This window comes from Dictyostelium purpureum (genome assembly GCF_000190715.1).
Source record: "Dictyostelium purpureum unplaced genomic scaffold DICPUscaffold_323, whole genome shotgun sequence".
Lineage (NCBI taxonomy): Eukaryota > Evosea > Eumycetozoa > Dictyosteliales > Dictyosteliaceae > Dictyostelium > Dictyostelium purpureum.
This window is the reverse complement of record NW_003519659.1, coordinates 1-19,342: the sequence shown is the minus strand read 5'-3', so window position 1 is coordinate 19,342 and position 19,342 is coordinate 1. Positions and strand designations below refer to the sequence as shown.

The 19,342-nt window shown below is 24.4% G+C and overlaps 8 protein-coding genes across 8 annotated transcripts; 5 read left to right on the top strand and 3 right to left on the bottom strand.

The window, feature by feature from the left end:
- Window positions 1-2,850: 2,850 nt before the first annotated feature.
- Window positions 2,851-3,439, top strand: DICPUDRAFT_156850 (uncharacterized protein; the record flags this gene model as incomplete). The annotated part of the gene is made up of 2 exons (XM_003292114.1): window positions 2,851-3,161; window positions 3,415-3,439. 2 exons carry the CDS (start codon window positions 2,851-2,853, stop codon window positions 3,437-3,439), a joined length of 336 nt encoding a protein of 111 aa, XP_003292162.1.
- Window positions 3,440-3,780: 341 nt separating this feature from the next.
- Window positions 3,781-4,518, top strand: DICPUDRAFT_82785 (uncharacterized protein; the record flags this gene model as incomplete). The annotated part of the gene is made up of 2 exons (XM_003292113.1): window positions 3,781-3,916; window positions 3,983-4,518. The coding sequence occupies 2 exons, from the start codon at window positions 3,781-3,783 to the stop codon at window positions 4,516-4,518; spliced, it is 672 nt and encodes a 223-aa protein (XP_003292161.1).
- Window positions 4,519-5,095: 577 nt separating this feature from the next.
- On the top strand, window positions 5,096-6,628 carry DICPUDRAFT_82784 (uncharacterized protein; the record flags this gene model as incomplete). The annotated part of the gene is made up of 1 exon (XM_003292112.1): window positions 5,096-6,628. The coding sequence occupies one exon, from the start codon at window positions 5,096-5,098 to the stop codon at window positions 6,626-6,628; it is 1,533 nt and encodes a 510-aa protein (XP_003292160.1).
- Window positions 6,629-6,846: 218 nt separating this feature from the next.
- On the top strand, window positions 6,847-7,402 carry DICPUDRAFT_82783 (uncharacterized protein; the record flags this gene model as incomplete). The annotated part of the gene is made up of 3 exons (XM_003292111.1): window positions 6,847-6,862; window positions 6,920-7,036; window positions 7,227-7,402. The coding sequence occupies 3 exons, from the start codon at window positions 6,847-6,849 to the stop codon at window positions 7,400-7,402; spliced, it is 309 nt and encodes a 102-aa protein (XP_003292159.1).
- Window positions 7,403-7,830: 428 nt separating this feature from the next.
- Window positions 7,831-10,725, bottom strand: DICPUDRAFT_99245 (uncharacterized protein; the record flags this gene model as incomplete). Its single annotated transcript, XM_003292105.1, has 2 exons — window positions 7,831-9,660; window positions 9,736-10,725. The coding sequence occupies 2 exons, from the start codon at window positions 10,723-10,725 to the stop codon at window positions 7,846-7,848; spliced, it is 2,805 nt and encodes a 934-aa protein (XP_003292153.1). The 3' UTR covers window positions 7,831-7,845.
- Window positions 10,726-11,865: 1,140 nt separating this feature from the next.
- DICPUDRAFT_95539 (uncharacterized protein) lies at window positions 11,866-14,534 on the bottom strand. Its single transcript, XM_003292104.1, has 3 exons — window positions 13,822-14,534; window positions 13,612-13,734; window positions 11,866-13,534 (listed from the first exon to the last, which is right to left on the bottom strand). Exons 1-3 carry the CDS (start codon window positions 14,330-14,332, stop codon window positions 11,958-11,960), a joined length of 2,211 nt encoding a protein of 736 aa, XP_003292152.1. The 5' UTR covers window positions 14,333-14,534; the 3' UTR covers window positions 11,866-11,957.
- A 139-nt stretch (window positions 14,535-14,673) lies between these two features.
- DICPUDRAFT_156844 (uncharacterized protein) lies at window positions 14,674-15,670 on the top strand (the record flags this gene model as incomplete). Its single annotated transcript, XM_003292110.1, has 2 exons — window positions 14,674-14,828; window positions 14,893-15,670. 2 exons carry the CDS (start codon window positions 14,674-14,676, stop codon window positions 15,668-15,670), a joined length of 933 nt encoding a protein of 310 aa, XP_003292158.1.
- A 51-nt stretch (window positions 15,671-15,721) lies between these two features.
- On the bottom strand, window positions 15,722-19,147 carry DICPUDRAFT_92812 (uncharacterized protein). Its single transcript, XM_003292103.1, has 3 exons — window positions 18,843-19,147; window positions 17,339-17,730; window positions 15,722-17,239 (listed from the first exon to the last, which is right to left on the bottom strand). Exons 2-3 carry the CDS (start codon window positions 17,489-17,491, stop codon window positions 15,752-15,754), a joined length of 1,641 nt encoding a protein of 546 aa, XP_003292151.1. The 5' UTR covers window positions 17,492-17,730; window positions 18,843-19,147; the 3' UTR covers window positions 15,722-15,751.
- Between the last annotated feature and the right edge of the window lie 195 nt (window positions 19,148-19,342).

Sequence of the window (19,342 nt, the reverse complement as noted above, 5' to 3'; positions counted from 1 at the left end):
TTACTGTAGGTTTTGCCAAATTAATTAAACCTTTTACGCAAAGTTTAAATAATTTGTTTTAAGTTAGATCAAATTATTTCAGAACGTTAAATGCACCTAAATACTGAACAGTCGGTTCCATCAGAGATAAATTCATCTATAGAAGTAATAACATCCAATATAGAATTAATCAAAATGATAATAATCATTGGTAGCAACAATATTATTATAACAAAGTTTCAATATTTCAATATAATCAACTATTTAAAGAAAATCTATTGTTTTGCCCTGGCCAGGCAAATGCGATATAACTAAATAGTTTTATAAAGAAATAATTGTCCCTATGGTTTTATCAAAAATATTTAAAATATGGTCCCCCAAAGATATTAGTATCTGATGGAAGTTCAAGGTTCTTAAACGAAGTCGTCATTTCAATAAAGATTTGATAATTGTAAACGTATAATACGAGGTACCCAAGTTGTTCAAATAGAATTTCTTCAACAATTAGTGTACCAAACTAGTTTCAACTCTATTAGTATACTCAAAATTCTTTTCAGTAGTAGATTACCGAACCATCAAATGTTTCATAGAAATAGTTCAGGATCACTAATTTCAATAAATAAAAAATATAGTCAATCACTTTATATATAATTTTCAAATCTAATATATAACAATAAAATAAATGAAAAGCCAACAATAGAAATAACAATAATAACAATAATAAATAATAATAATAATTGCTTTTTGAACAACATTCCACTATGGAAGAACATTTGTTTGTTTTAGATAGATAACTATTTAAATTCTTGGTATTTATTGCTATTATAGAGAATCTATAAAAAAATATACTAAAGTAGCTCAAAGATAAACAGTATAATTATTTAATAAAGAAAAATTTTATTTTTTAAAAAAATTTTTTATAAATTTTAATTTTTTTTTTTTTTATATTTTATTATACCATTTTAAAACTATTTTATTTTAATTTTTTCCATATAAATATGGATTCTCTGAGTTGATTATTATCTGCTCCTCTTTTGTATTTTCTTTAGATATAGATATTTAAAATAAAATTAGAAATAGATATTTAAAATAAAAATAGGAAAAATATTAAAAATGGGGTAAAATATAGAAATACTTGAAGAATATGTTTATGATGATTCCTTGCCTGGGAGAACAGGCATTGTGATTCGAACATCTTGGGCAAAGCCGTCACCATTTATCTCCAGATTATTAACTTTTCGATCGGGTAGTTTTTTAACTAATTTTGTAACTCTTCCCCGTTGGTCTAGTGGTGAGGATTTTCGCCTGTCACGCGAAAGGCCCGGGTTCAATTCCCGGACGGGGAGTTTTTTTTTCAGACGATTTTCTTCCTGGTGATTTAGCTTTTTATTAGCAACTCCTGGGGGAGCAATGATAGCCAAGTGGTCGTTACCGCTCCGGGTTCGAAACCCAGTCTCAGCAAGTTTTATCGGATCCGAATCACACACGAATTGACGTTACCGTGCCCAACTTATATGCAGTGTGGTAAAACTCATATAAGCATTAAACACATACCAAACACAATAAACTGTTACTTAATATATCATTAAGAATCATCTTCACTTTTAAAAAAAAAAATATTAGCAACTCCTAACTCCATTACAGATTTGAAAAATTGAAAACTCACGTAGATGAGCTACTTTAGTTATAGATAAATATAAATAATTCTAATAATTGTAAAAACTAAAACTGAAAAATGAAAACTGAAAAATAAAATTTTATTTTTTAAATTTTTCAATTTTTTTATTTTTATTTTATTTTTAATTTTTAATTTTAAATAATAAATTATTTAAAATAAAGGAAAATATATATATTATTTAGTTGATATATAATTATAAGTGTAATATTCATTTATTACATCAAATCAAATAATGCTTAATTAACAAATCATTACCAAATATCAACAGTTTGTAGTCTCGCAAGCCTTTTAACAAGATCATATAAAAAATAACTTTTTATAATATCGGTTTTATAAACTCATCTTACTACCGTTCGACAGATCTTTCAAAGATAAACATATCCACATTAACTATTACTCCAATCTCTAAATCTCACAGAGCTGGATATAATTTAAAATCTCAATCTTTAATCAAAAAACCGATTAAATCCATCTATCTTCTACAAACAACCGGATTAACTTCCAATCGAATTATAAACCATCATAATTCATCCCAAAATGCTATATTCTGAACTAGCTGCCACCAACAACCCTAGAACCCCACACCTCAACGATGATACCACCAAATTCATCAATGATTACATAACATCGATAAAATCTAACAGTTTTGAAGAAACAATCAACAACAACATCAACCAATTGAATATTCTCTAATATTATTAATATTAACAATTTGTCAGCTCTAGAGAGAAACAACAATCACTATTCTCTAACTCTAGAATTCCCTAACAAATCTGTTGAGGATATACTAAATATTAGAAAAAAATTAGTTGAATATGGTATCACAATGGATAAATCATACCCAGACAAAAAAAAACACTACAAAGTCCACACCTTAATAGATTCTAAAGAAAATATTATAAAACTTATTAGAGACCGTCTTAAACTCGGTTTCTACACATCCAGTAAAGACTACCATATTATTACTGGCTCAATGAAATGCCCAGAGGATTACAAATGGGCAGCAGATGAACTCCTCAAAACTTCATTCAACAACAAACTCAAATATGAACTATTCACATCACATGTTCATAACAATTATTACCATGCATTTGGTTTAATCGAATTCAAAAAAGATATTGATTTAAAAACAAAAAAAAATTAAGGGCCACAACATTAAATTCACCATCAAACGTGCATCTAACCGATATAGAATGGATAAAATTAATAACAACAACCCATCAAATGATAAAATCAATATTAAATCAAAAGATAAGGTCTCTCCACTTACTAATAATAATCAAATCCTTTCTGTCGATAATTATAAATTAGACCAACCAATAACCATTTCGCCAAAAAAAATCAACCAAATCAGGAAAAGAAAAGCAAATTCCCAAAACATCAGTCTTGATGACCTATCACCACAAATAATCAATAACAACCTCAATAACAAAAAACAATCAAACCCAAACAAAGTTAAAGATTTTAAAAACTTTATAATTAAAATTTTACTGATTAGTTTAAGGTATTTGCTTTTAATTATCTTCACTTTTAAAAAAAAAAAAAAAAATAATAATAAATAATAATGCTGAATTAAATAAATGAAAAGTAAAAACTGAATTACAACTATAGAAATATAATAAAAAAAAAAAAATTTATATTTTTTAAAAAAACTCTTACTACCACCCAATTTTTAAACAAAAAACCTTTTTTAATTTTATAATAAAAATTAATATTCGCAAAAGAAATAAAATAAATAATTTTTTTTAAAAATTAAGATATTTAAATCATATGATGCCTTAAAATAATTAGTAAGTTTGATTATAATGTTTTTAAAGAAAGTATTTTTAAAATATTGATATTTGGTAATGATGTGGTTGTTTTGTGTGGTTATTCTTGATGTTTTTAAAACTCTTATGTATTCTTGTGTAAACATTACAAAATAAGGTAATATTTTTTATTGTTTTGAAAGTAATTTCAAAAAATATTATTTTAAAAAATAGATAAAAATCTTGATTTTTGTTTTACCTAAAAATTCAAAAAAATAGATTTTATAATAAAATTTATGTTTTTTTTTAAAATTTTAATTTTTTGTTTATATATAAAATTTATTTTTTTTATTTATTTTATTTTAATTAAAAAAAATGAAATTATTACTTGTATTACTTTTTATTTCTTTCTACTATTCATTTGGTCAAAAGCAATTTGTAAATTTCCATCCATATGTAACTTCACAGTGCTCTGATACTCAATATGGCGTTGGTTTTTCAGTTGTCACAAGTAAGTATTGTCAAAAAATATAAATATTGATATCGATGTATTTTTATTAAATATTGAATTTAATAGATGAATGTTTAAATGATCTTGATTATTTCTACACTGGCTATCAATATTACTCCTATTTTACACGTACCCAAGTCAATTCAAATAATCAATTATTGGTTTTTGTAACACAGTATGGACAAAGAAATTGTTCAGGTCCAGAGGTAAAAACATTGTATTATATAAGTGACACATGTGATTCCTCGCCAATAATGGATCAAAATAAATTCTCACCATATTCATATGTTACAGTCACAAACAAACCATCATTCTCAAATAACAGTATTGTTAATGCAGTTTATTCAAATGACCAAGATTCATCCTCAGCTGATAATAATGACTCTCCCGCAGTATGCAATAGTGGCAATCTCTTATTTGCTACAACTATGACTGACGGTTTTAAGGCCATTTTCCCAAATGGTGCTTACGAATTTTTCAATTGTGTGAAAGGACAACCATTTTTATATTCCTGCCTTAATAATAAGTGCAAAAACGTACCTATGGCACTTGAATGTTCATCAAGCCAAAACGAACTCACCAATGAGTCTTGTTTCTGTTGATTTTAAATACAAAGATAATTTAGATATAAATAAATCTACTTTTTAATTATATCGGATTAAATTTAAATGGGATTAGTACTGATCAGTAGATAACTTTAAAAATTTTATTATATATTTCCAAAAAATAGTTTTTCAAGATTTGTCTACAATATTGTTTTTATTAAATAGTTTTTTTTTCTTAAGAAAATCAACAAATTTTTTATAAAAAAATAAAATTAATAAATTATAATAAATTAAATATTTACTTTTATCTCCATTTCCTTCTTTAGGACCTCCTGTACAAGAGTGAATTCTGAAGATATTGATGTTTATATACATTTTGAAATTTAAATAGATAATAGGATGAATTTATAAATCTTCTTTGTGATTTTTTTACAAAATAAAAGGGAATACAGTAAAAAAATTCTTTAAAATATAAAAGAAATTCTTGTTTTTTTAGTAAAAGAAATTAAAATAAATTATCACACTGGCGGATTAAAATGGGATATGAAAAAAATATTTTTGGTTTTTTTTTTTTTTTTTTTTAAATTTTTTATTTTTTTATTTTTAAATTTAAATTAATATGCAATAAAATAATATGTATAAAATTTGTAGATTCAGCAAACCAATAAGCGGAATAATTAAAAACACACTTCCAATTGCAAATAATAGTGAAATAAATTCATCATATACACCAAAATTTTATTCATCCTCACCAAACAACAATTTTAATAACAGTAAATATCATGATAATAGTAAACACCACTCACCAAATAAAGAAACTAAAGAATCAGCAAGTTTAAAAGTAGATAATTTAATATTAAAACATCTATCAATTAAAAAATCATCGTTCACAAAAGATGAAGATACTATGGTTACGTCCCTAATTACAGAAAAAAAAATAGATGAGGCAATTAAATATTTCAATATCTTTTCAGATAATCTGAATTATTTTAAAAAAATTGAACATGAAACATTCACTTTATTGCTTTTAGAAGTTTTAAAACAGCCACAGCAACTATCGACAACAGATTTAATGAAGGCACAAGAAAAGATACATATGACAAAAGCAATAAATTTAATAGTAACATTTCTTAGACACGAAACCAACAAGGTTGAAGCATTACAAAAATTAAAAAAAGCAGATCAACAAATCAACGAGTTTATTCAAAATAATAATGAAATTTGGTTTAAATTTTTATCAAGAACCAATGGAGATTTAATACTAATGAAGGAGATATTGCCAGAGTCCACCTACAAATCAACAGAATTTTTAAATTTTTGGTTAGAAAGAATTTCAAGATCGTTTAATTTAGTTACTGATTTCGATTTAGTTTGGAAGCTTTTAGAATATATGGTACAGAATGAAATACCGCTTCGTAAGAAACCAATAGATTCATTCACATCATTTGTGTTTCAATCTGATCAACCCCTCACACCAAACCAAATCAAAACAATCAACGACATCGAATTACAGTATCCATCAATAGCTAGAATTTTTAATGACTTAAAGTTAAAATTAAAATTTTATCCTTCAAATAACTTCAATCAATATAACGAAAACCAATTCTCAAAAGCAGATTTGGTAAGATCATTAGAAAAGCTTCAAAATATGAAAATGTTAACACCAAATATAGTTGTGGTATATGTAAACCTAGCAAGTAGAGTTTACCCAATAGATCAAAATCCTACCAACATATCAAAGTGGCAACAAATTTTAGGTCATAGCAATAATAAAAATAAAAACAAAAATTATATTACACCCGAAAAACAACTATTGAAGCAAGAATGTATTATAGCAGTTTGTTTAGCACTAAAACGTGCAAATAAAATCGATTTATTACAATCATTTATTAAAGAGAATTCAAATATTATAGGAGGTTTAAATTTAAAGGTTTTAGTAGATATCTTATCACCACTCTCTCCATTGGAGCAAGCTAGCTTTATAGAAAATGATTTAAAATATAAAAGAATTAATCCAGCCTCCACCGATTATGTTGAACAATTACAATCAAAACTACTAAATCCAAACGATTTCCCCAAGCTAGATAAATTCATTCAAAAAAAACCTAAATTCAATGAAAATTTAGAAAGTTTTGTTGAAAACTTTTCAAATATTTATTTCAAATAAAAAACAATAAAAGGTATCACTTTAATTTATTTAATTAAATATTTAAAAATAAAAATAAAAAATTAAAAAAAAAAAAATGAACTTTTTTTTTTATTTTTTTTTTTATTTTTTTATTTTATAAATTTTTTTTTTTTTATAAATATATACATTTTAAAATTTCTTTTTATTTAAATTAATTATTTTAAATAGTTAGTATTATTTAGAAGAAATATTAAAAAATGGATATATACAAAGGTAGGAGACTATTGTCTCTTTACCTTTGTGTTGTTGTTTTATTATTTATATTTATAGGTGAATCATCATCTATATCTATAACATCACCAAAACATTCATGTCACGAATTGGGCTTTACAGATTCACTTTTGTGTTCAACATGTAAAGATTTTGCAGAATTTGTTGGAGATTCAGGTAAGAATATATTTAATAAACAAAGCAAATAAAATCAAAACAAAAACTAATAAACCATTTGTAAATTTAGATTTAAACAATGAATGTGCCAAATGTTGTGCAGAAGAATCAGAGAATATAAAGAAAACTTACCTTTCAGCCACATTGATAGCATGCAAGTGACGTTTAGGGGCTTTCCCCCACATTAAAGATTTCATTGATAACAAAGCCAAAGATTACAACAAATTCAAATTTACTCACGAACAAGGTGCCAATCCACGTTTAGTTCTCCGTGATACTGAAGGTAAAGAAGAAGAGATCAGTATTGATGGCTGGAAATCAGAAAACTTAGAAGAATTTTTAATCCAAAACAATTTAAAGGAATAATTTAAATTGTTTTTTTATAGAAAACACATATAGTTTAAAATCGATTGTAATGATTATGTACTTGAAAAACATTTAACAATGCCATTTACATTTGATAAATCTTTTTTAAATTTGTTTTCAAAAAACAAAAACAAAAATAATTAATAAAAGAAATTATTTACATGTAAACTTTAAATACCTTTATTATTATATTTTTAATATTATAATTATTATTATTAAATTTATTTTATAATTATTATTTCTTTTACTATTATTATTATTTCTAATATAATACAATTTCTAAAATTTTTATTTTTATTATTTTAATATTACTATTTTTTTTTTTTATTATTATTATTTTTAAAAAAAAATTATTATTTTTTTTTATTTGAATTAAAAATAAAATGAAATATATAGCTCTAAGTATATATTTAATTTTATATTTATATTCTTTTTTTTTTTTTTTAATCTCTATAGTTTATAATGTGGTTGGAGTTTGCGAACATCAATGGGATAATCTTTGGTGGGACGGCATCTACTTGATTACTGTGTGCGATATATGTTTTGAATTCACTGATTGAAGAGGCAACATAATGAGAAAGTATAGGGTCATGAAACCTCAATTCGGGGCATCTCATTTGATCCTGTACCTTCTTTGTTAAACATTCAATTTCGTAAAACAATTTGATATCCAAAGCATAGTCTTTGTTGAACTTCTCGGTAATTGCTGATAACGGTAATTTTGGTAAAGGCTTTAGGGTTTGGCTATCTTTAACATTACCTGCTGGACCTGTTGAGTCTGATGGTGGTGATTGCGAAGTTGGTGATGCTGCTAGTGATGGTGAATTGCTTGCTGTCATAGTAATACTATTTGTTTCTTGATGTTCTGAATCTATAATTACAAATGAATCCTCTGGTTCAATATTATGATTTGGTGATGAAGCCAAAGGTGATGATGAAGTTGGTGATGTTGAGCTATCTTCAATTAATTTTCCACTGCTATACGATCTTGGTGGTACTGGTGGTGGAACTTTTCTATTGCTACCAATCTTTTGGCCATTGGCACCAAGTCTACTACTGGTAGTACCATTACCATTGGCATTTCCATTACCATTACCATTTCCATTACTACTACCATTTAGACTATTAGCTAATCTTGAAGAGGAGGAATAGTTATGATTATCATCTTTGCTTTCAATATATTTTGTAGGAGAAAGAGCATTTCTGGTATTAACTGGAGTATTAGCATGGGTAAGTTTACTAAATTCTTGAAGAGTAGCACCAGATTCGTAAAGCTTGGCTCTATTGATTCTTACCATTTTATATAATAATAAATGATGATAGGCATTTCTTACTGGTTGATCCCAATGTAAAAATAATGGGTAGAAATATTTGTCTAATAAGAGATCGGAAAAGAGAACTTTTCTTAAATTTCTTTGGAAGCAATCTGAAATATTGTATAGCATTTGTAAAGCTCTAATTAAGACTTGATGATGATCGGCGACAATAATACTTTCAATACCTTCACAGAAAAAGTTTATATCGAAATTGTCTGGTAATACACCAAATTCTTTAAACCAAACCTCGACCAGAGCAAGAGTGGTTGATACTACGGATAAATCGAAAACACAGGTCTTTAAAAAGATGGTTTTTATCATGACGTCAATGATATTATCGTTTTTACAACACTGAATTAAGGTAAGTTGAGCATCCAATGAAGGAGTTGGTCTTGAGAGTGGAGGTGGGGCTTGATCTCTTGTTTTAATTTCGTGTAATAGTGCATAAGTAATTGTGAAAAATCCTGGAATGGTTTTCATATCAACTGGTTCACCTAAAACATATTTACAACTGGTAAACCAATCTTTAAAAAATATAAAAAACACACTTTCTTTTCTGGCTAAATTATCTATCCAACCTTGAGGTATATTATCAATTGAAAATTCTTCAATAGTATTATTATTTAATATATTATTTTGGCTATTATTTAAATTAATTTGATTATTATTACTATTATTATTATTACTATTATTAACATTATTATTATTATTATTATTATTATTATTATTATTACTATTATTATTTTGATTGCTACCCATTTGCATTAAACAAAAATGAAATGGTGCTTTATCTGGTTTATCTCCAACTACTAATAAATGTTTTAAATTTGTGGGAATTGGAAAATTTGACACAATATCTTGAATTTCAGTTTCTGGTGGAGTTAAAGCTTCCAAAATTAATCTTGCAACTTTTGGAATTCTAAAAAATGATGCTGATAAAAACTAAATAAAAAACCAATATTAATATCTCTATTATTATTATTATTATTATAACTATTTCTAAAGGTCTAAACTTACTTTTGAACAAAAATGGGTTAATGGAATTGAAAAAAATAATGGTGACGATAATATTGTTGCAACAAATGAAAAGGTTTTATGTACAATTCTTCTATACTTTGCCAAAACATCGTTATTAAAAAATGACCATGGTCTTTGAGTAATTGGATCAATATTTGAAATTGAACTATCATATTCTCTTCTACGACAAATTAATAAAATACATTGATATAATAAGGTTAAATCTTTATCAATTGAATGATGCTTTTCGACAAATAATAATAATACAACCCAGAGAGTAAGAAGAGAATCTCTGCATGAATGAGTGATAACTTTAGTTGACCTTAAAACCCCACCATTTTCCTCTTTATTTTTTCCGCTGATTGTTAAATCTCTATATGTTGATAACAACCCGCTGCTACTGCTTGAACCACTATTAATGATTGATGTGGAGGAAGGTGATGTAGCAGTTGACGAGGTTTGGTGATCCTGGCTACCACTTAGTGATGATGATTCTTTACTTACTCCACCGCTACTGTTCAAATGATGATGATGGTCTTTATCCTTATCTTTTTCTTTTTCTTTACTCATACCATTGGATGATGATAAACTTGCTTGATTTAAATTATTTGTTGTATTGCTGTTGCTTGATGATGGTACAAAATTTGAAGTTGGTGGTGAGTCATCTCCATCACCTTTACTTCTTGATTTATATTGTGTAATCTCTAGTGATTGGTTAAGTTCTCCTAAAATTGCTATAAGTTTTTGGTATGTTTGAATTGCCTTTTCCTTCTTTTTTTCTTCTGAGCCACCAAGATTAGATTCAAATATTTGAACCAATGATATAGTTTGATGAACTTTTTTCTCTACAGATGCACACCAATGTTTATATTTTAATTTTGGCTTTTCGATTTCCCTACTACTAAGCGGATTTGAACTGCTTTGACCACTAGCTAAATTTGGATCAATTAATTTTGATATCATATTCTTAATTCTATCAAATTCATTCATTTTTGTATTATTTCTAATATCCTTTTATTTTTTAAAAAAAAATAAAAAGGAATATTGCTAAATAATTTATTTATTATTATTATTATTATTACTATAGTTGTATTGAAATAGCTATTAATATTTTTTTTTTTTTTTCTATCTATTTATATATCTTGGTTCTATATCTATTATTAATTATTATTATCTATAAAATAATGTGGAGGAAATTTTTTTTAGATATTAAAAAATTTTAAAAAAAAAAAAAAAATTTTAAAATTTTAAAAAAAAAAATAAAAAAAAAAAAATAAATAAAAGGTTAGCAGAGAAAATTTTTATTTTATGTTTATTATTTTATATAGATGAGTATATAGTAATTTAATTGTGCTAGGTGTTATTTTTGGTGTTATTATTATTGTTTTTATGTATATATATAATTACCTTGTGTTATATAAAAAAACTTGTAAATTGGAGAAAATAAAATAAAAAAAATTTAAAAATAAACACGGATAACAAAAGGTAAAAATTTAAAACAAATAAAGAAATTTACAATGCGGCGAAAATTACTATTACAATTATAATGTTGTTATAATATTATTGTTATGTTTTTTTTTTTTTCTTTTGATTTAAAAAAAAAAATGAAAAATTTGATATGATAAGTTTTTTTTTTTTATTTTTTTATTTTTTTTTTTTTTAAAAAAAAAATTTAATGGTGTTACAAGAAAATATAATAAAATAAAGGAATGCACTCTAAATTTAAATTATTGTTTTTATTATTTTATTTATAGTTTATGATGGGTATAAGTGAAAAAAAAAAAAATAAAAAAAAAATAAAAAAAAAAAAAAATAAAAATTAAACAAATGGTAAAAAAAAAAATTAAAAAATTAAAATTAAAAATAAAACAAATTTATCAACAACAAACACAACAGTTATTTTCTATCTTTGGTGTGGATGTGTCTATGTGTGGTGTGTGTGTTTGTGTGAGTTTATATGTTGAAATGAAATTATGAGTGGGATAGATGTGTATAAATTAAAAAAATTTGGTTTAAAAAAATAAAAAAAATAAAAAAAAAATAAAAAAAATTTTAAAAAAAATTATCAAAATTGATTTTTTATTTTTTAAACCAAACAAAATTATTTTTGAAACAATAATAATAGTTATTATTATTTTAAAATTTTAATCGCCTTTAAAAAGGTATTTTTTTATTTATTTGAAATTTTTTTTTTTTTTCCTTTTTAAAAAAAAAAAAAACTATTATAAATTATTAATTGATTTGGATAGTTTTGATAAACGAACGGTTTGGTCCAAACCACCAGTAACAACTATATTTTGAGAGGGGTGCCAGTCAGCAGAGACAACAGGTCCAGAATGACCGGTAACCGAAAGTACAGGGGAACTTTGATCTACATTATATATGTAGGCATATTTATTTGAAGAGCCAACAATAAAGGAGCTTTGATCAGAGTTGAAAGATATTTTGGTTGTTCGATGTGGATCTGAAATGAAGCCGGGATATTCATATTCCTTGATTGGTTTGGACATGGTATGGATATTCCATTGATATATTTTACCGTCTTTACCTAATGAATAGAGTTTGTTGTCATCAGAACAAAATTGAACTGATAAAATTTCGTCAGAGTGTGCTTGCCAACCGGTAATTGTCGAGCCACTTTTAATATCGAATATTCTAATGATACCATCTGAACAACCTGTAGATAAAAGATTACCAGTATTATTGAATGACATACTATTAATAATTGCACCGCTTGTGGTTGATGATAATTTCTCTTCAGTTTTTAATGTTCTCATATTCCAGGTATAAACAATACTATCGCTTCTTGATGCATTAGTTGAGGAGGTTGCGAATGAATTACCATTTGGATTACATACAATATCTTCAACACGTGGGAATTCATTTGATGTATTTATATCACCAACAGCTTTATCGGTTTGTGTGTTCCATAGTTTAATTTTTGCATCGGTTGTACCACATAACAACACTTTTGATTTACTCTCCCATTCTAATGATATGACTTCTGATAAACAATAGATAGTTGTATGCTTGATAAATCCATCAACACTACACAAACGTACTGTACCATCAACTGAGCTTGATGCAATTTTTGACCCATTCGACAAGTATTTACATCTTGTTACAGGTGATGAATGTGATGTTACAACCTCTTGTGAGTCAATTGTATATATTATTTCACCATTATTACTATTACTATTATTGTTATTCTTATTTAATTTTTTAAAACCATTTTCATCTATTTCTGACATTTCAAATGAATTTGTAAGCTGAGATAATCCTATTATTCCACTATTACTATTATTGTTATTTATAGTATTATTGTTGTTTATATTACTATTATTATTACTATCTTTATTTAAAGTTGATGGTGAGGTTTGATTTGTTGAGCCACTACTAATACTATTTGTTGCGGATTTTCTCGATCTACCTATACCTATAACTACAGTTGTTTTATCTTCATCATTATCATTAGCTAAACCATTTATATTTGAGCTTGAAGCAGAGGTTGTTCTTGGTTCAAATCTTTTACTAACTCTAGAAAACGAGTTCATTTCATTACTGTTAAAACCATCATTATTTACATTTTGTAGCGAGTTTAATGAGTTTTCTTTCTTTAGTATCGCACTTGTGTTTGCCATTATGTCTTTGCTACTAATTGATTCTCTCCTGTTGTGATATTCAAATTTATCAAGCTGTGCTCTTAATTCTTCATTTTGTTGTAATAAATTTTCGACTTGTGCCTCTAACCTTTTTCTATTTTGTCTCTCTAAATTGAATTGTAAAATTTTTGGTAATGCTATAATAAAAGGAAATAAAGAAGGTTAATTTTTTTTTAAATATATCTTTGAAATATAAAAGTATTATAATACACACGAATGTTTTTGAAAATTGTTGTCAAAAAGTTTTTTAATGATAATGAAAATGATTCAGTCCAATTTTTTGTAAAATAAACTTCGAAGAATGGATCGAGTTGTGGGTTTTTAATATATGGTAATGCTTTGATTTTTAAGATTAGAAATTAAAATTAGTAATTAAATCTTAAAGATTGTTATTTATTTTGATTAAAAGTATATATATACATACCAAACCAATGTTGCCACTCGGGGTCTTTACATAGCTCCAAACTATATAAATCAAAAAATTCTTTAACTTTATCCATTTTACTATTATTTACACAATAAATAACATAGTATTTTTTTAAAGAGGTTGCTAATTTTTTAATGCTTGAGGGTAAATCGTTACTGTTTCTGAATGTTGTATAGTTTGATAATGATTGTACACCATATTGTTGGTTTATATTTTGTTGATTGAATGGTGAGTTATTATTATTATTACCATAGCCATAATTGTTTCTATTATAATCGATTTTGCTAAAGAATGAAGAATCTAAAAAGCTCCATAGTTCAATAACATGGGCAATATCATAATTTGAAATATATATATTAATCTGATCTAATATTTTCTCTACTTGAAATCCTTTTAACTTGTCTGATTTTTTCTCTATTGAAAAGGTATGATTGGTTTGAGTGAATCCTCTAAACAATAGGTACTCTTTAACTAATTCATCTAAATAATTTAAATTGTTTGGGTTCATTTTTTATTTATTAATTATAATGATAGTGATTCTTTTGTGTATAATACATTTATTAAATAAAAATAAAAAAATAAAAAAATAAAAAAAATAAAAAAATATTATAATAAAAAAACTATTTGATTTAAATATAGTAAAATATTGTAATTGGTTTTATTATAAAATTCTTAAAATATATAAAACAAATAAAATAGACAAAATTATATAGTACAAAATGGTTATTATTAAAAAAATTAAAAAAATAAAATAAAAAAATTAAAATAAAAAAATAAAAAAAAAATTTAGATTTTTTTTTTATTTTTTCATATTTATTTTTTTTTATTTTTTTTTTTTTTTACTAAAATATGAACGAAAAATTAAAGTTAATATCAACATTAAAACATTACAGAAATTTAAAATGCCTGGAATATTTACAGAATTTAGGAAATGCAACAAATAGTTTTATATCTGTGGATCGTTTAAAAAAATTTCAAACAACATTAGAAAGTAGAAATAAAAGGTAAAAAAAAAAAAAAAAAACAGTTCAAGAAATGATTATGATTTATTAATAATATATTTATTAGATTTGTTATTGTTTGCGAAAATTTAGAAAATCAAGGAAATGTTAGTGCTATTGTCAGATCAGCGGATGCAATGGGTATTCAGCATATTTATTCAATTACCGAGGAGGGTATTGACCAACAATTTGCAAATTGTGGAAGAGTTTCATTAGGATCAGAAAATTGGTTAACACAAAAAAAGTTTAAAAAAACATCAACATGCATAGAATATTTAAAAAATAAAGGCTATTCAATTTGGGTATCCGACCTATCAGCCACCTCATTTTCGTTCGATAAATTAATATTTCAACCTTCAAAAATAATACCTCAGTTCGATTACTTTTTAAATCAAACAATAAATAATTTAGAAATTTTAAATAACAACAATAAAAATGAAGATTTAATATTAAAAAAAGATATAATAATAAATGAAGTATATAAAAGTAATAATATAGATAACAAGAATTTAAATAATTTTATAAAAAATAATGAAAAAATAGCATTGGTTTTTGGAAATGAAACTGTGGGTGTTTCCGAAGAAATGAAGAGTCTTGCAGATAGAAGGTTTTATTTACCAATGATTGGTATGGTTCAGTCTTTTAATGTCAGTGTAAGTGTTGCAATGACTTTAGCTTATTTGAAAATGCAAGGTGTTTTGGTTGGTGATTTATCAACTTTACAAAAAAATCAATTATTATGTCGATGGGTTTTAAGTAGTATCCAAAATAACAGGTTATTCTTACAACAATTAAACTATGATCCAGATTATGTTTTAGACATATTAAATAAAGAATTCGATTAAATTATTACTTTAAAAAATAAAATGTTTTTTTTTTTTTTTTTTTTTTTTTTTAAAAAAGTTTTATATTTTTATTATATTTTTTTAATTAACCAATTCGTGATGATGGGATTGACTTGAAGCGATAGTTGCTAATGATTCGAGATTAAAAAAGTCAAATGAGGTCGCTTTTAACTTTTCAATTGAAGAATGGTTTGGAGATGAATATGGTGAAGATAATGGTGAAGTTGTATTATTAAAAGAAATATTTTTGTTATTATTGTTATTATTAATTATATTTTGCTTTTTAATTTTTGGTAACATATCGTCATCGCTACTATTATCACTGTTACATGATAATGAATTATTACTATTATTTAAAATTGATTTTTTTATATTATTGTTATTGTTATTTATTGGTTGATAATAAAATTCGCCATTACTTCTAACTTTTTTCATTACTGGTTGACTATCTTCTTCTTCTTCTTTCTTACAATCGATTATATTATTTATACTGAAAGCACTGTTTTTATTGAAGTTACTATTATTATATGAAATTGATGGTAAGGTGTTTTTAATTGTATGGGTTGGAACTGGTGAATTTCTGTGGATTTGGTTATTATTAATACTGTTACTATTATTGTTACATGGGGATGATAGTGAAGAAGATGGTGGTGATGAGGGAATTGGTGATGATGGAATTGGTGATGATGATGGGCTTGTAAGGTTTGAGATTGTATTATTAATGGTTGGTTTGTGTGGAGTTGGTCTGAAAATATTTGGTGGTGTATGGTTTGTTTCTTCACTACTACAACTTTCGAAAGATGGTGAAGAATTATTTGAATCAATTAAACTGCTTAATGGTGAGAGGGATTTATTTGATGAGTGATGATTCATCTGTGACATTTGATGGTGATTCATTTGTGACATATGTGACATTTGGTGATGGTTCATTTGCATTGGATGACCCATATGGGACATTTGATGATGACTCATGTGTTGCATTGGATGACCGTACGACATTTGTTGGTTGTGATATTGTGAGTTAGAATTTAATGGTGGTAATATATTACCTGCTTTACCAGTTAATTGATTATATCTTGTTTTACATTCGAGAGCGGTTCTAAGAGTGTTGGTATGTTTTAATTTTGCAAGGTATTCAGAAACTTCGAGCCATGAAAGATTTTCACCCATTTCATCAACTTTCTTTAATAAAACATCATCTTCTTTTGGAACCCATGAAACCTCTCTAGATTGAAGTGACTTTAAATATTGATATCTGCATTGAATATCAGTTCTTTTACAAATTCTTTTGGCAATTTTCTTCCATGAGCTACCATGTTGGTTTACTAATCTTAATAAAAGTTCTTCTTCATCTTCATCCCATGGTCCCTTACGAATATCTGGTGATAACACACGCTTCCAATGTTGGGCACATTGTGCTCCAGTCTTTTGGCCACCCATTTCGGCTGAAATTCTTTTCCATTTCTTTTCACCATAAATATTTACTAATTGGAATAATTTTTGGTCTTCTTCTTCTGTCCATTTATTTGGTGATCTTCTTATACCATTTTGAATTTGACTTCTGCCTCTCTAAAATTAATAAAAAAAAAATTAATATAAATTATTTTTTTATTTTTTTATTTTTTTATTTTTTTATTTTTTTATTTTTTTATTTTTTAAATTACAAACCTTTGATGGTGATGGAACATCATCTTTTGGGCTTAAATCATATTCGGTATCGGAAAATTCGTCGTCCATTGATTCGTTATAAATTCTATCCGATTGAAATTGTGGAGATATATTATATTTTGGAATTGGATTCATTAACAAGGCTTCTGACATGTTTAATATATTTATTAATAAAAGTGATTATTGAAAAGCTTTGTTAAAAGATTTTTTTTTTATCTAAAAAAAAAATTATTTAATTATTGGGGAGCTGTTATATGTTTTGTTATATATTTTTTATATTTATTATTGATTATATATTATTATTATTAATAATTAATTTTTTATATATAGATCTTGTGCGCTATTAATTAATTAATATTAATATTATATAGATTAAATTATTTTTTTTTTTACTATTATTTTAAAGATTTAATTTAAAGAAAATATTATTAAAAGGAAAAAAAAAAAAAAAAAGTTAATATATAAATATTTATAAATAAGAATTTAGATTTAAAAAAAATAAAAAAATAATATATGGTTAGGTGAATTGTGATTGTGGAGATATTTTATAAATAATTAATTTAAAAAAAGATATGTATAAAAAATATATTTGTTAATGTGAAGTTTATATATGATGATGTTATTATTGTTGTTTTTTATTATTATTATTATTTATTAAGAAAAGAGAAAAAATAAAAGAATAAATGTTTATTTTGAATTTAACATAAAAAAAATCCATTAATTATTAAAAAAAATAAATAAAATAATATTTATATATATACATGTTTTAACATTTATATACATATTATTATTATTTTATTATGTGTGTGGTTTAATTGGTGGGGGTTAAGTTTTTTGTATATGTGTGTAAGTGGTTTAGTTTTATTTTTTTTAAATTAAAAATATATATTTATAGTGCAGGGGTTTATAAAATTTTAAATTTAAATATAGAGTAAATTATATTATAATCATGATGTATAATCAATCATTTTGATAATAAACGATATTTAAATACAAAAAACAACACACCCCTTAACCACCACACTACACCCACATTCTTTTTATACATATATGTATTTTTTATATTTACAACAATTGTTGAGTAAAATAATTAAAATGTTGTTGACAATGTAAAGTAAGGTAACAATATGATAACTACATATTTTGTATAATATTAAAATATAAATAAAATAATATATATATATGTATGTTATTAATAGTGGTTTTATTACTTTTTGGTAGTAGTAAAAAAAAAACAACAAAAACAATTATAATAATAAGCCCCAATACCAACATCCACCACTTAATTAAATTTATGTATTATAAAAAAAAACAAATAATTATTATAATTATTTTTATTAATGTATAAATGTGATTTTTATTGTTATAACAACACAATAAATAAATTTAACAAGAATTTGAAAAACAATAAAATAATAACTACTTAAGTGTAAATTATAACAAGAAAAATAGAAAGGAAAATGGTTGTTAAAAAAATATAAAATAAAAAAGTTTTATACAATACATTTGATTTTTAAGTTGATTGAGAATTTTTTTTAAAAAAAAAGTATATGAATGTAGAAATATTATTGGTATGATATTATAGCAGCGGTTGTTGCAAATTCAAAAATAAGATTATAGATAAATCTCTGTGATTTTAATTAACAATTTATAAATATCTTATTTTTGTTAATAAATTATTTTAATTTTATTATTAAATAATGTATTTATTATTGTTGTGATTGTAATATTTAATTTTCGTAATAATAATTAGATATAAATAGTTTTTTTTTTTTTCTTTTTATTTCTTTTTTTTTTTTTTTTTTTTTTAAAAAAGAAAATTATAAAATAATAATTTTAAAATAATAAAAGAAAAATGTAATTTATTGGTGGTAGAAATAAATAATAATAATAATAAATGTAGTGAGAGTGGTGAGTAGTGGTAGTAATAATAATTGTAGTGGTAATATATAAATAATAATTATTATTTTATCCACTACTACTATTACTACCACTACTAAGAAA